Source organism: Melospiza georgiana, chromosome 8 (assembly GCF_028018845.1).
Source record: "Melospiza georgiana isolate bMelGeo1 chromosome 8, bMelGeo1.pri, whole genome shotgun sequence".
Lineage (NCBI taxonomy): Eukaryota > Metazoa > Chordata > Aves > Passeriformes > Passerellidae > Melospiza > Melospiza georgiana.
Window position 1 is genome coordinate 36,939,609 of NC_080437.1, and position 13,000 is coordinate 36,952,608.

General features: G+C 52.5%; 1 protein-coding gene across 21 annotated transcripts in view; it reads left to right on the plus strand.

Annotated features, from left to right (window-relative positions):
* Positions 1 to 13,000, plus strand: part of JAKMIP3 (Janus kinase and microtubule interacting protein 3) — a 48,976-nt gene that overhangs the window by 35,362 nt on the left and 614 nt on the right. For 8 of the 21 annotated variants that reach the window (XM_058028704.1, XM_058028709.1, XM_058028711.1 and 5 more), the window contains 13 exons: positions 886 to 1,014; positions 2,853 to 2,981; positions 4,688 to 4,771; positions 5,391 to 5,453; positions 6,113 to 6,211; positions 6,443 to 6,541; positions 6,626 to 6,685; positions 8,312 to 8,377; positions 8,713 to 8,781; positions 8,858 to 8,935; positions 10,793 to 10,996; positions 11,577 to 11,642; positions 12,491 to 12,563. In XM_058028704.1, coding sequence (XP_057884687.1) covers positions 886 to 1,014; positions 2,853 to 2,981; positions 4,688 to 4,771; positions 5,391 to 5,453; positions 6,113 to 6,211; positions 6,443 to 6,541; positions 6,626 to 6,685; positions 8,312 to 8,377; positions 8,713 to 8,781; positions 8,858 to 8,935; positions 10,793 to 10,996; positions 11,577 to 11,642; positions 12,491 to 12,541 — 1,197 coding nt within the window. In that variant the 3' untranslated portion in view covers positions 12,542 to 12,563. Of the gene's footprint in view, positions 1 to 885; positions 1,015 to 2,852; positions 2,982 to 4,687; positions 4,772 to 5,390; positions 5,454 to 6,112; positions 6,212 to 6,442; positions 6,542 to 6,625; positions 6,686 to 8,311; positions 8,378 to 8,712; positions 8,782 to 8,857; positions 8,936 to 10,792; positions 10,997 to 11,576; positions 11,643 to 12,490; positions 12,564 to 13,000 lie in introns of those variants that run through there. The other 13 variants (XM_058028708.1, XM_058028712.1, XM_058028714.1 and 10 more) reach the window with 8 other exon arrangements.

The following is a 13,000-nucleotide window of genomic DNA, read 5'->3' on the forward strand; positions in this document are numbered from 1 at the left end:
GACAGACTGCATTGGGATATTCAAGGGGACCTGTTTGCATCGAGCATTCTGAGCCTTTTCATGCTCTGCATTCACTGTATGGGACTCTGGTGGGATGTGGTTGTCTTAACAGCAGACAAATTTTATGAATTAACACATCTCCAAATGATCTTCTAATGGTGCTGCCTGAAAACATGTGTACGCAGTAAATAATTCATGATGAACTTTAGTAACATGCGGAAATTGCTGGTTGGGGAAGCAATGGTTAGAGCTCAGGGAAAAGGAGATGTTGGTTAATGAGGGCTTGGCAGGGTGTTAATGTAAATATTAACACTAAAATGTCAGAGGAAGGTTTAATGTCAGGGCTGCCAGTGTGCTGTGATCCACAGATGAACAATTAGAGTGAGGCTGGAGCTAATGAACCTATGAATAACTAATTGAGGTCGATGGGAGATAACTCCTGTCATCCTGAATAGCACATCCAGGCGTTCCAGGGAGGCACATTCTGTCTGAAAGCTGGGTGGGGCTGGAGGGACAGCACAAGGGAATGGCTCCCAGTGCCAGGGGCTGGGATGTATGGGATACTGGGAATTGGGAATTGTTCCCTGGCAGGGATGGATGGGATATTGGGAATTGGGAATTGTTCCCTGGCAGGGCTGGGTGGGATATTGGGAATTGGGAATTGTTCCCTGGCAGGGATGTATGGGATACTGGGAATTGGGAATTGTTCCCTGGCAGGGCTGGGTGGGATACTGGGAATTGGGAATTGTTCCCTGGCAGGGTGGGCAGCCCTGGCACAGGGTGCCCAGAGCAGCTGTGGCTGCCCCTGGATCCCTGGCAGTCTGTCCGGGTGCAGGGGCAGTCTGTCTGGCTGCCAGGGCACTCCCTGACCCTGCTCTCTGTCAGAAGCCAGTGGTGGAGACGTTCTATGGCTATGATGAGGAGGCGTCCCTGGAGTCTGATGGTTCCTCCATCTCCTACCAAACGGACCGGACCGACCAGACCCCCTGCACGCCCGAGGACGACCTGGAAGAGGTGCTCCTCAAAAACTCCTCCTGCCTTGCTTGGCGCTGGTGTTTAATGAAATCCCTGCTCTGTTCCATCACTTCTGTCCATCATTGCTGCTCTCTCGTAGCTGTTCTATCACTCTGTCACCTCAGACCACAAAATGAAGCACTTCTGTTAAATTTGGTACTGTGCATGGTGGTCAGTATCTCTAAATCCGGAATGAGACTGCATCAGGTCTTCAGTAACTTCATAACTTCCAAGCTGGAAATCTCATTATCCTAAGAATATTGAATTTATGGCAGGTTGTCAGGTCTAAAACACTGAGAAATTGGACTGGCCCTGGGAGGTGTGTTCACTCTGAGCCTGGCTGCAGATTTTGGCAGGTGCAGTTTGGGCCAGCCAGGCTCAGTGAGGTCTGTGTTGGTGGAGGGAGAGGGAGTGAATGCTCCCCTGAAGCTCTGGGCTCCAGGGAAGGGCTGCTTCCTGGCTGGGTTCCGGAGGCTCTGAGAGCACAGCACACAATGTCACACAAATTAAAGGGATTGCTCCTTGGATTTGCCGGGGCTTCCCCACAAATGCAGTCCCCAGTGTGTGTCAGATCACTGGCCCGTCACACAGCTCTGGGCTCAACATGACTCTTGTAATAAACAAGAATTGCCCCTGATGGTGTGCAGCCTTTTCACAGTGTGCTGGCTGCAGGTGTGTAATTCAGCCTGCAGAATTCCTCACTCCATCATGAGCAATACCTGATGGGTACCAGGCTGCCCTGCAGGAAATCTGAATGTATTTGTGTATGCACGAGCCTGTTTATTTTCCATTCCTGTATTGACATCTTCCCCCGTTCAGCCTGTGGAATTGATGCATGCACCCAGCAATGTAATTCCATTTCATGTTGAGTGAAATATTCCGGTCAGACATGAAAGCACTCCATACTGGATATTGTAAGCAGGGTGAAGAAGATGAAGGGCTCCTTTCATGTTGGCTGTCACCACTTCTACAACTATTAACTCTGGATTCATGTTTTAATAATTGAGTGAGTCTGTCAGGCTTGGTTTCCTTTCCAAATTGAAACCTTTTGTTGTTAAAGAAAGCTGCATTTTCACCTTTAATGTGATGATTTTCCCTGTTCCAGTAGGAAAGGGTGGTGCAGTCATTAGTGTGCTATATGGAAGGCAAGCTTTTATCTTTCCAAGGCAGGGATTATCTTTTTATTTCTGTATTGCACTTCCTGGAGGTAAGAGCATGCAAGGGATGTGCAGGGGACAGAGGGGAAGCAGCTTGAGGGCCCTTGAGGCAGAGTGGAAATTTTCCAGGGTAGAAATCCATTTTGATTTAGGTGAAATGTACATTTTTGAGTTGAGTCTGTGGTTAGCAAACATGGCTATGTAGCCTGACTGCAAGGCCTAGGCTCAGAGAAACTGCCCCAGTGAAGGACAGAGATAAGGGGGGAGACAGAGAGTGATAGAGAGAGACAGAGACTGCTGTGACAGCCAGCCAGCCTGACCTAGGAATTCTTCCTGATAAAGAAGAACTAGCGGCAAATGTCACCTGAAATTGGTAAAAATGAATATGTATGAACCTATTGTGGAATTGTATGCATATGTATCTGAGAGGGGGATAAAAAGGGACCTGAAGTTCCCAGAGGTACGCATGTCTTTTAAGGAGAGAAATCTCCACATGTGTCCGGTGCTGTAATAAACATCCCGGCTTTACAACTTTCATAAATTGTGGAGTTCTGATTATCTCCGCAAAACACACTTAACCAAGATATTTTGTACCACGGTTCCAAATTGCGTTTCACAAGGGACAACTGTGTCAGTTTTAAGGGAGAGCAGAGCTAACCCCCCCCTTCTGTGTGCTGGCAGGGCATGGCCAAGGAGGAGACGGAGCTGCGGTTCCGGCAGCTGACCATGGAGTACCAGGCGCTGCAGCGCGCCTACGCCCTGCTGCAGGAGCAGGTCGGGGGCACCCTGGATGCCGAGCGGGAAGTCAAGGTCTGCAGGGCCTGCGTGCCGTGGGAATGGGGCTGTGGAGCGGGCAGGGCAGCTGGGGGACTCACCTGGCCGGGCTCAGGCTGCTCTCCAGCTCACCTGAGGGCTCCGGGCACTCTGAGTGCTGCCAGCCCCCTGGGAGGGCTGCTGAGCATCCAGCCCTGCTGCAGCTCGGGCTTCTCACCTCTGCTCTGCTCAAGGGAAAGCCAGGGAGGGCTTTTCATGGGAAATCCTTGAAAGTAAGCTCTTTTTCTAGAAAGAACTAGGACAGATAGCCTTAAATATGTAATGCGTGGTCTTTAATTCCTTCTGGGCTCTGAGAGATTACATGACTCCTCATGAAATGTTTAGAAGGCTTATAGCTGAGATTTTTCTGTTAATTAAATTGCAAAGTGCCCTGTGCCACTCTGCCTGTGTGCCTCTGGACAGCGTTCCTGTGGCTCTGGACAGCTGGCCTGAGGTGCTGCTTTTGTTGGGAGCAGGGTGGGCAGCCCTGGCACAGGAGCCCAGAGCAGCTGTGGCTGCCCCTGGATCCCTGGCAGTGCCCAAGGCCAGGCTGGACACTGGGGCTGGAGCACCTGGGACAGTGGGAGGTGTCCCTGCCATGCAGGGGTGGCACTGGGGAGGATTTGGGGTCCCTCCATCCCAAACCATTCCCTGACTCCCTGAAGGGCTGGCTGGATGGGTCATGCCCAGCCTGCAAGGGTGGGTGCAGTCAGGAAAGGGGCAAACTTGCTGTTTAACAGGAGAAATGTGCCTGCAGAGCCCTAATTTGTTCCTGTGGAGGTGTTATCCAGGAACACTGGGAGTGGGTCAAGGTGTAATGCATGAAAACTGACATTCCCAGAATGAACATCTGCTCTGAAACACCAGGGATTGCACCTGGAAGGGAATTCCCAGTGAGCCCAGGCATGCCCCGCTGTGAGAGTGACTGGATTCTGGAGTTTAGTCTTTTCACAGTGGCCAAAGGAGGCGCCAGTGCAGGTCATGCAAACAAAATCACTTTCAGTGTAAATAACCAGATAAATAGCAGAGAAATGGCTCAAGGAAATAAATGCTCTGTGAAAGTATGTAACAAATACAGCAACTAGCAATAATTACATTTGTCCTCCAGAAAACATGTGCAGGAATGTGGTGTCTACTTAAATAAGCAGGAAGCTACAAATACAGTAAAAAATGAGAGATGGGTATGAAATAGATATGGCGCTAAATCATAGATAAGTTATAGATAAGGCACCAAAGGCACAAAGGTCAATGAAATTTGCCCATTTGTAATGTGGGCTCTGCTCTGAGTGTTTAACATGCCCCAGATTTAAGGGAGCCAGGTGTGCCCAGAATTGTGCCATAGTAATTTTCTTTTGTTTTCCTGGAGAAAGGGAGGCTCTGGCTGCAGCCTGCCATGAGCAGCTGTGAGGGCCAGCTCTACTTCGCCATTTTGTTAATCTTGAGATAAATCTCAAAATCAGTAATCCTATCTCCCAGACTTGATTTGATTACATTTGATTATTTGATACTCTGTGCTCAGCTGCAAATTTCTTCTGCCAGGGAACTTTCAAAATAATTTGTTAAAAGTCTTTGGGGTTTTAAATATTTTCTGTAACTGCATTAGGGTTGGTCTTTTGGAGAAAGTTTGATTATTTTAAAATTTCTTTTTAAATTATTCTTTATCAATTTTGGGGTTTTTTTTGTTTCTCTCTCTAATGCCACAGACGCGTGAGCAGCTCCAAGCAGAAATTCACCGGTCCCAGGCTCAGATAGAAGACCTGGAGAAGGCTCTGGCTGAGCAGGGACAGGTAATGCTGGCTCCAGCCCTTCCCCACCTCTCTGCTGGGGCACCAGAAGGGTTCCCAGGCTGGTTACAGATTGTGCACCACTTCTGCTGATAAAAAACCAACAACCAAACAAAGAAAAAAAACCAAAACAACAACAGCAGTAAACAGAAAATGGTTTTGAGAACAATTAAATATTAAATAATTCCATCATTGCCTTCCCAGCTTAACCTCTTCGTGTTGTTCTTGCTGATAAATGATGTTCTGGGTTTGTGGGTTTTATATATTCCTCAGACTAAGAGATTACCTTTCAGATAAAATTTAGTTTGCCTGATCTGCAGAAATATGTAATTTGTATTTAGCAAAATAGAAATGTGGTAGTAAACACATAGTTGGGAATATCCCTTTTAATGCAAACCAGATTTTTTTCTGAAAGAGGTTTTTAATCACTGGAATTTTTTATTCCATTTGTGAACTACAGAGCTGTTAAAAGTGCATTTAGCTTAGGGAGTTATTTTAGGAAGTAGTGGGCTTACAGTTTCACAGCTCTCACTGTTGTGTCCCTCTGCATTCATGAAATACTTGCACCTTGCTGTTGCAAATGCTGCAGCCTCACCTGCAGTGCTGTTCATTCCTCCCCAAGGACATGAAGTGGATTGAGGAGAAGCAGGCGTTGTACAGAAGGAATCAGGAGCTGGTAGAAAAGGTATTTAACGTTTCTATTTCCATTATTCCAATAGCATTTGTGTCCTGAGGGATGCAGAAGGGGCAGTGTTCCAATCTGCATGGCACTGCCCTGCTGGCAATAACTCATGTTTAGAGGAGCTCCTCATAAAGCTGCTGGAGAAGCGGGGCTCTGGCATTGCCCGTGTGTGTCCTGTGCATGGGGACAGTGGCCCTGGGGCTGGCCCTGTGTGCCCCTGGCCCGGGGTGGCTCAGCCCTGCCCTGGGCTGGGTGTGCCTGCCCACCTGGGCTGGCTGTGCCTGCCCACCTGGGCTGGGTGTGCCTGCCCCCCGGCTCAGGACAGGTGCCCCGGGCTGGCTGTGCCTGCCCACCTGGCCCAGGTGCCCTGGGTGTTCCTGCCCACTTGGCTCAGGCAGTGCCCAGGGCTGTCTCAGCCATGCCCCTGGCTCAGGTGCCCTGTGCTGGGTGTTCCTGCCCACCTGGCTCAGGCAGTGCCCAGGGCTGTCTCAGCCATGCCCCTGGCTCAGGTGCCCTGTGCTGGGTGTTCCTGCCCCCTGGCTCAGGTGCCCTGTGCTGGGTGTTCCTGCCCCCTGGCTCAGGTGCCCTGGGTGTTCCTGCCCCCTGGCTCAGGTGCCCTGGGTGTTCCTGCCCCCCGGCTCAGGTGCCCTGTGCTTTGGCAGATCAGGCAGATGGAGGCAGAGGAGGCACGGCTCAAGCACGACGTGCAGGACGCCAAGGACCAGAACGAGCTGCTGGAGTTCAGGATCCTGGAGCTGGAGGTGAGCCCCAGCCCTGCGGGTGTGGGGCAGTGCAGAGGGGCACTCTGAGCAGGGTCTGCTCAAAGAGGGGAACCACAAACAGCACAAACTCCACAAACAGCACCGGTGTGGTTGGCAGGCTGTCGTGGCAGGAGGGTGGTGGGATGAGCTTCAGGGGCCCTGCCAAGCCCGACCATTGGCGGTGCTGTGGTGTGGCACAGCAGGGCTAACGCAGGACTCCTGTCCTTTCAGGAGAGGGAGCGGCGGTCCCCGGCCATCACCTTCCACCACGGCCCCTTCACGGAGGGGAAGAGCCCCCTGCAGGTGTACTGCGAGGCTGAAGGTGTAACAGTAAGGGATGCTCCTTTCCTGTCCCCTCCTGGCGAAGCCAGGTGCCCCGTGCTGACTCCTGCCTCTCCATCTCTCTCTTGCCAGGACATTGTAGTGGCAGAGCTGATGAAAAAGTTGGACATTTTAGGGGATAACGCCGTAAGTGTATGTTCCTTTAATAAATTGTGCATGCTTTGGGGAACACCTGTCCTCGTGTGGAGTGAGCAGAGCTGCCTGCTTTGGTGCTGCACAGCCTGTCCTGCCTCTGGTCTGGGCTGCAAGCAAAGCATTTGCTGCCATTCCGAGGTTTTGCTGCCACTGAGGAGTGAAGTTTGCAGGTTCGCAGGGCTCGTGTCACCACACTGCTCCCAGATCCCTGTTACTCAGAGTTGTGTTGGTGTTTGGGGCTTTCTGATCTCTGCTCACACACGGTTTCTTGGTTTGCTTGCTCTGCACTTGCTTTGCTTTGGCATTTCAACAGCTGAGTGCTTTGACTTTGCCCAATAACCCATTAGCCCTTGATACTAACCAGGATATTAAACAAGAAACCAAAACAACAGCATGAAAAGGAGAAGCAAATAAGCAGAAAGGTGTGAGTGCTTCTCCTTCAGCCGGTGGCAGTGAATGACTGCACAGTTATGCACGTGGAGGGCACACACGTGGTCCTGTGGGTCTCCACCTGTGCTCTCCCCTGTCAGCAGAGCCCCAGGGCTGGAGGGGCCAAGGAGAGCTGAGCCCCTCAAGGTCTCACAGAGCCCTCAGCACCTCCAGGGCCCTCCTGGGACCCCCACCCCAGCACTGGGGCTGCAGGAGGGTCCCACTGTTCCCACAGCTCTGCACCAGGGCTGCCCCAGCTCTCCCTCTGGAGCCAGGCTGGCACCAGGGCTGCCCCAGCTCTCCTCTGGACAGGCTGGATAGCAGCAAAGTGCCATCCCCAGGACTATGGCACAGCCTGGAGTACCAGAACTGTAAATACCTGAGGGTGGGCAGCCCTGGCACAGGTGCCCAGAGCAGCTGTGGCTGCCCCTGGATCCCTGGCAGTGCCCAGGGCCAGGCTGGACAGTGGGGCTGGAGCACCCTGGGACAGTGGGAGGTGTCCCTGCCATGGCTGGGGTGGCACTGGGGGGGATTTGGGGTCCCTTCCCACCCAGAGCACGCCAGGATTCCCTGGTTCAGTCCCTGCAGGGCAGCACTGCCCTGTCCCAGAGTGCCTGAGGCTGAAGCTCTCCAGAGTCCCCCTGCCCAGCAGCTGCCCTGGCTCTGGCCCAGGGTCCCACACAGCCAGGCCCTTCTCCTGCTGTACCTGTGGGCACACCGAAGCTTGGGATGGAATGCAAAGCACAGTTCCAGTACTTTGATATTTTGGAGAAAGCCACAGAAGATGGATGGAATGGCCAACATCTCAACAAATGCTTCCCAAAATCATCACCTGGCTGCACAAAGTGGGGATGGTGCATGGGATGAGCACTGCATCTCTTCTCCCCATGGCTCTTCATGCTGAGCTTGGTCTTGTCATGTGTAAATGTGTGTTTATTCCCTGTTGGGTACACATAGATCCAGTCCCTGCTCTTGTTGGTAAATATGAGAATTTTGGAAGAATTATGTATGACAAGGGTTGGTAATGAATAGTGACAATGGCTTTTACAATGACTTTGCATTACAATATTAATTTTCTCTGCCTCAGTTCATTGTTCCTCAGACATATTTAATTCCAGAAACAGCAGTGGCCCAAGCAGTGGGTTTAGTACAAGAACTGGGATCTGTTGTAATTGTGCTCTGCTTTTGGTGCAGAATCTGACCAACGAGGAGCAGGTGGTCATCATCCAGGCCAGGACTGTCCTCACGCTGGCTGAGAAGGTGAGAGCACAGCTGGGGAGGTGAGGGGGCTGGGAGGGTGAGGAGCACAGGTGGGAGGGTGAGGAGCACAGGTGGGATGGTGAGGGAGCTGGGAAGGTGAGGAGCAGAGGATGGGCAGGTGAGGAGCACAGGTGGGAAGGTGAGGAGCAGAGGTGGGAAGGTGAGGAGCAGAGGTGGAAGGTGAGGAGCACGGGCTGGGAAGGTGAGCAGCCTTTGAAATGCAGCCTTTCAGAGAAGAGCAGCGCAGGGCTGGTTGTGCTGTGCCGTTTGGGTGGTGCCTGCCTGCTGGCTCGTGCCCAGCCCAGGGCCCTGCTCAGGCCCTGTCTGTCCCACAGTGGCTCCAGCAGATCGAGGTGACCGAGTCTGCGCTGCAGCAGAAGATGCTGGACCTGGAGAACGAGAAGGTACCGGGGAGGGGCAGCAGGGCTGGGGCTGGGGCTGGGCCCGGGGGGTCACTGACAGCCCTGCCTCGCTCCCCAGGAGCTGTTCAGCAAGCAGAAGGGGTACCTGGACGATGAGCTGGACTTCAGGAAACAGTCCCTGGACCAGGCTCACAAGGTGAGGGCTGCCACAGGGGCTGGCTTGGGACACCTGGGTGAGCCCGTGGGCTCTGCCACGGGCAGTGCTGCTGTGGGGTGCCCCGAGGGCTGCACGGGATCACAGTCCAGCAAATCCTCTGCACCCTGAGCTGACCAGGATTGCCTCGTGAGCACCACTCCTGGGTCTGAGTGGCCCCTGCAGGGTTAGCACCTGAACGTTGACTTGATCAACACCAGTTGTCATTCAGCCAAAGCTTCAGTAAAGGACTGATAAGGAAATTAGGTTTTCAGTAATTTGTCTTATATTTTAAAAAAATATATTTTGGCCTGCACGTTTCCTTGGATTTTGGATTGCACCCTCTGTCACCAGAGCAGCTGGAGGTATTCTGGGATGTGTAAATCTGAAATGGAACTGCTTTTAAGTCAGGTTCATCATTAGCTGATCCTAAGGCATTTCACCCATCTTTTCAGTCATCAGTCTTGTTTCCATCAATGAGAGAAAGGTTATACAATTATCCACAAAAGGCATAAAGTTTCCTGTCAGTTTATCTCATTTTCCAAGTTCTACACAAACCTAGAGCACAGTTACACTTTCTGAGGAGCAGTGAGTGTTTATGCCTCTGTTTCTGCCTCCTGATGTCTACTTGTGTCTTGGACCATTTGGGGGAGCCTTTGCTCCATGCATTTTCTGTCCCGTGGGTGATCTTTAGGACTGATTTTGCCTCGTTCTGAGCTGCATCTGGAGCCAAGGCACAATGCAAACCTTGCAGAGCACACAGGCCCCTCGGCTGTGGCTCCAGCCCTATAACCCCTTGCAGTGGAATTTCCCTGCCCATGGCATGGGATGGAACAAGGCAGCCTTTGGGACTCTGTGGTTCCATCCTCTGCTGTCCTGAGCACAGTTTGTGCAGCTGAGGGCTGACGCTGCCAATGGAAGCAGTGAGTGCAGGAGTGGCAGCCCCTGCAGAGGGGGCTGAGGGTTATTTGCGTTTCCCTCTATTTCCTGAAGGCAGCACACGCGTGTCCCAGGCACTGCTTTGTTCCAGGGCACAAACGCAGCCTGAAAGCAGCAAAGGAAGCTTTGTGCTGCCCTGGAATTCGAGTGGAAAAAGCTCTTCTGCTTTGTAAAATTCGCTTCGCTTCCATGTTTCCTTTGTGCCCTGGAGATGAGGAGCAGCTAATCATGATGCCCCTGAAGCAGAGCCAACAGGATTAGCAGGCAAAGCCCTGAGCCTGGATGCTGCAGGGTCCTGCTCCAGGCAGCACTTGGCTGACCCTGCTGCTGCTCTGGGGGCCAGGAGGGGCCCCTGCCCCTCTCCTGCCCAGGCCAGGTCTCCAGACAGGGCTGGGGCTGTGTCCATGAGGCTGGGGCACAGCAGAAATACAGGTATCAAACAGCAGCATTTTGCTGGGACGAGGTTGTGTCCTCTGCTGGGCAGTGAGAGAGCTGGGAAAGGGCAACCAAGGGATGGCAAAATACATGTAAAAATATCTGTAGCTCACAAAATGAGTCTTTATGAACCTCTTTCCTTTTCCCTGTTTACATTTTCCCTTCTCCCTTTTCCCTCTCCCTTTCCCCCTTCCTTTACCTTTTCTCCTTCTCCTGCTCTCCCCACGGTGCCATCCCCAGGAAGGAGCAGCTGCCTCCCCATGCCTGTGGGGCAGAGCAGGCTGGATCCAGGGGCTGTGCTCGGAGCCCCTCGGGATGGGCTGTTCTCCCTGTGGATGGAGTTCTCAGTGCTGCCCTGTGGGGGCTCAGCACGCAGCCCCCGCTCCGCTCCCGTTGCCTTTCAGGGTCGGACGCTCCGCTCCCCACAACCTCCTCACCCCGGCGGGGACAAGGCCGAGCTGACAGCTTTATATTGTTTTTGATTAGCAAATTCTGGAATTAGAAGCCATGCTCTATGATGCCCTGCAGCAAGAAGCTGGAGCCAAAATTTCCGAACTTCTTTCAGAAGAGGAGAAGGAGAAGCTGAAGAGCGCCGTGGAGCAGTGGAAGCGGCAGGTGATGAGCGAGCTCCGCGAGAGGGACGCCCAGATCCTGCGCGAGAGGATGGAGCTCGTCCAGCACGCCCAGCAGGTGGGTCTGGGGCTGGGAGCTCGGGAGGGACAGCCCTGGGAGCTGTCAGAGCTGGGACAGGCTTTGCTCGGCCTGGATACCCCTGCAGACAGGGCAGTGTGCAGTTCCTGCCTCTGTCACACACGGTGACAATCACACAGCACTCACCTGCAGCCTGATCCCTGTCCCTGTAGGACACCAAGGAACACACAAGCTCACACCACTGTTCTCAAGGTGAAGAAAAAAGGGAAGTTTATTTTTTGACTCCAACATTTATAGTTTTCCAAAAGCAGTGGATTGGAGGGTGACAGTGCCACCTCTCCAATGACACTGGACAAACCAACAGCCTATCAACTTTCTCCTCCTCCATAAAAGAAAGCAAAACAATGAGTTATTAACAGAAAGCGTGTGAGGAAGTTTACTGCAAGAATGTCAACATCAGAAGGCTTAGAAAATCTTAGAAAACCAGGGTGACATAATACCCAATCTGGCTTTGGGAGAAGCACAGCACATACAATCTATGTCCCCCAAACTAATGCATCTTCCGGGTACGTCTGTATTTGGTTGGTTAATAAATATTTTTTTATTTGAAATCTGACAGAGAATTAAAGAGCTAGAAGAAAGAATTGAAGGCCAAAAAAGACAAATAAAAGAGTTAGAGGAAAAGGTAAGGTCATGCAGATGGAACAGCTATGTGTGTGCACATGACCATTCTCCATTTCACCTGGGCCAAGGAAACCACCCTAGAGAGGGCTTGTGTGTGTAGCGCAGTGAGAAAGGGGCACAGCTCCAGGAAAACAGCTTGCATTTGCACCAGCCCCTCCGAGGAGGGCGGGTGAGCTGGTTGAACTGAGTCCTTGCTCCCTGTCGCCCTTCGGGGCAGCCTGACGCCGGGCAGAGCCAAGGGCCCAGCAGCAGGAGCACAGGTGGGATGGTGAGGAGCTCTGGGGAAGGGGCTGCTGCTCCCTGCTTCCCTCCCATCCACGGCAGCCCCTGGGAAGGCAGTGCATGGAGCAGCCTTTTCCTGCAGGAACGGGGGCTTTGCTCTCCTCCCTGCCTGCAGCCACAGTCTGTGTCACAGAGCACTCTGCAGCCAGCCCAAACTGGTGTGTTTGAGCCCAGAACGGCCTCAGCTGAGCCCTGCCCTGCCCAGGGGTGCTCAGGTACAGCAGGGCTGAGCTGGGCCAGCCCCTGAGCCCAGAGCCCAGCAGGGCCAGGCTCGGGGTGTTTCAGGGGTCAGAGCTCAGCTGCTGTTCCCCATTTCCCCTGAGCCCATGGCTGGGGCTGGCTGGGCTCACAGGGGTCACTGTCACCAGCCCAGGGGACACAGGAGCTCTCCTGAGCCAAGCTGAGCCCCCAGCACTCTGACTTCACTTCACACTCCATGCTCCTCCTCACCTGAGAGTTTTGTTGTGCTCTGTCTGTAACCACAGCTTATTTCTCAGCCAAACACACTGTAAGCTCTTAATCTCTTTCTTCTCTTCCATTTTTTCCTCTCTTCTCTCCCCTTTTCAGTTTTTATTTTTGTTTTTATTTTTCTCTTTAGCTTTCATTCTTTGGTCATAGTCCTTCAGGCCACATGCACAAGGTAAGCCCTTGGGTCTGCTCTGCTCTCTGCTCTTCTCCTCCTAGAGCATCTCTATTTTCCCATAGAGAAAAGAGCTTCCTTTTGCTGTGTCAGCAGGATTGAAGGGTCTCTTGGGCATGCCAGAGAACCGAAAAATGGAAATCTCCAAATCCTTTAAATAAAATGTGAAGCCTGGACTCCGGCAGGCAAAAACTTGTCAAACAGAATTTCCTTCTTTAGAGGGAAGGACAAGGAAAAATTAAGCAGGCTTAAAAGCAAGGAAAGCTCTGTCAAGCCAGGGCAAACCCCCAGTCTGGGGTGACTCCTCTGAGTGCATCAGGGGCAGCTCCACTGATCTGTGCTGGAAGCCCATGGAACCCTCAGCCCCTCTCCTTTCCTGCCTCCAGGGCAGCAGCCAGGTGGGTTTGGGGCAGCGTGGCATTTACTGGGGTGTTTTC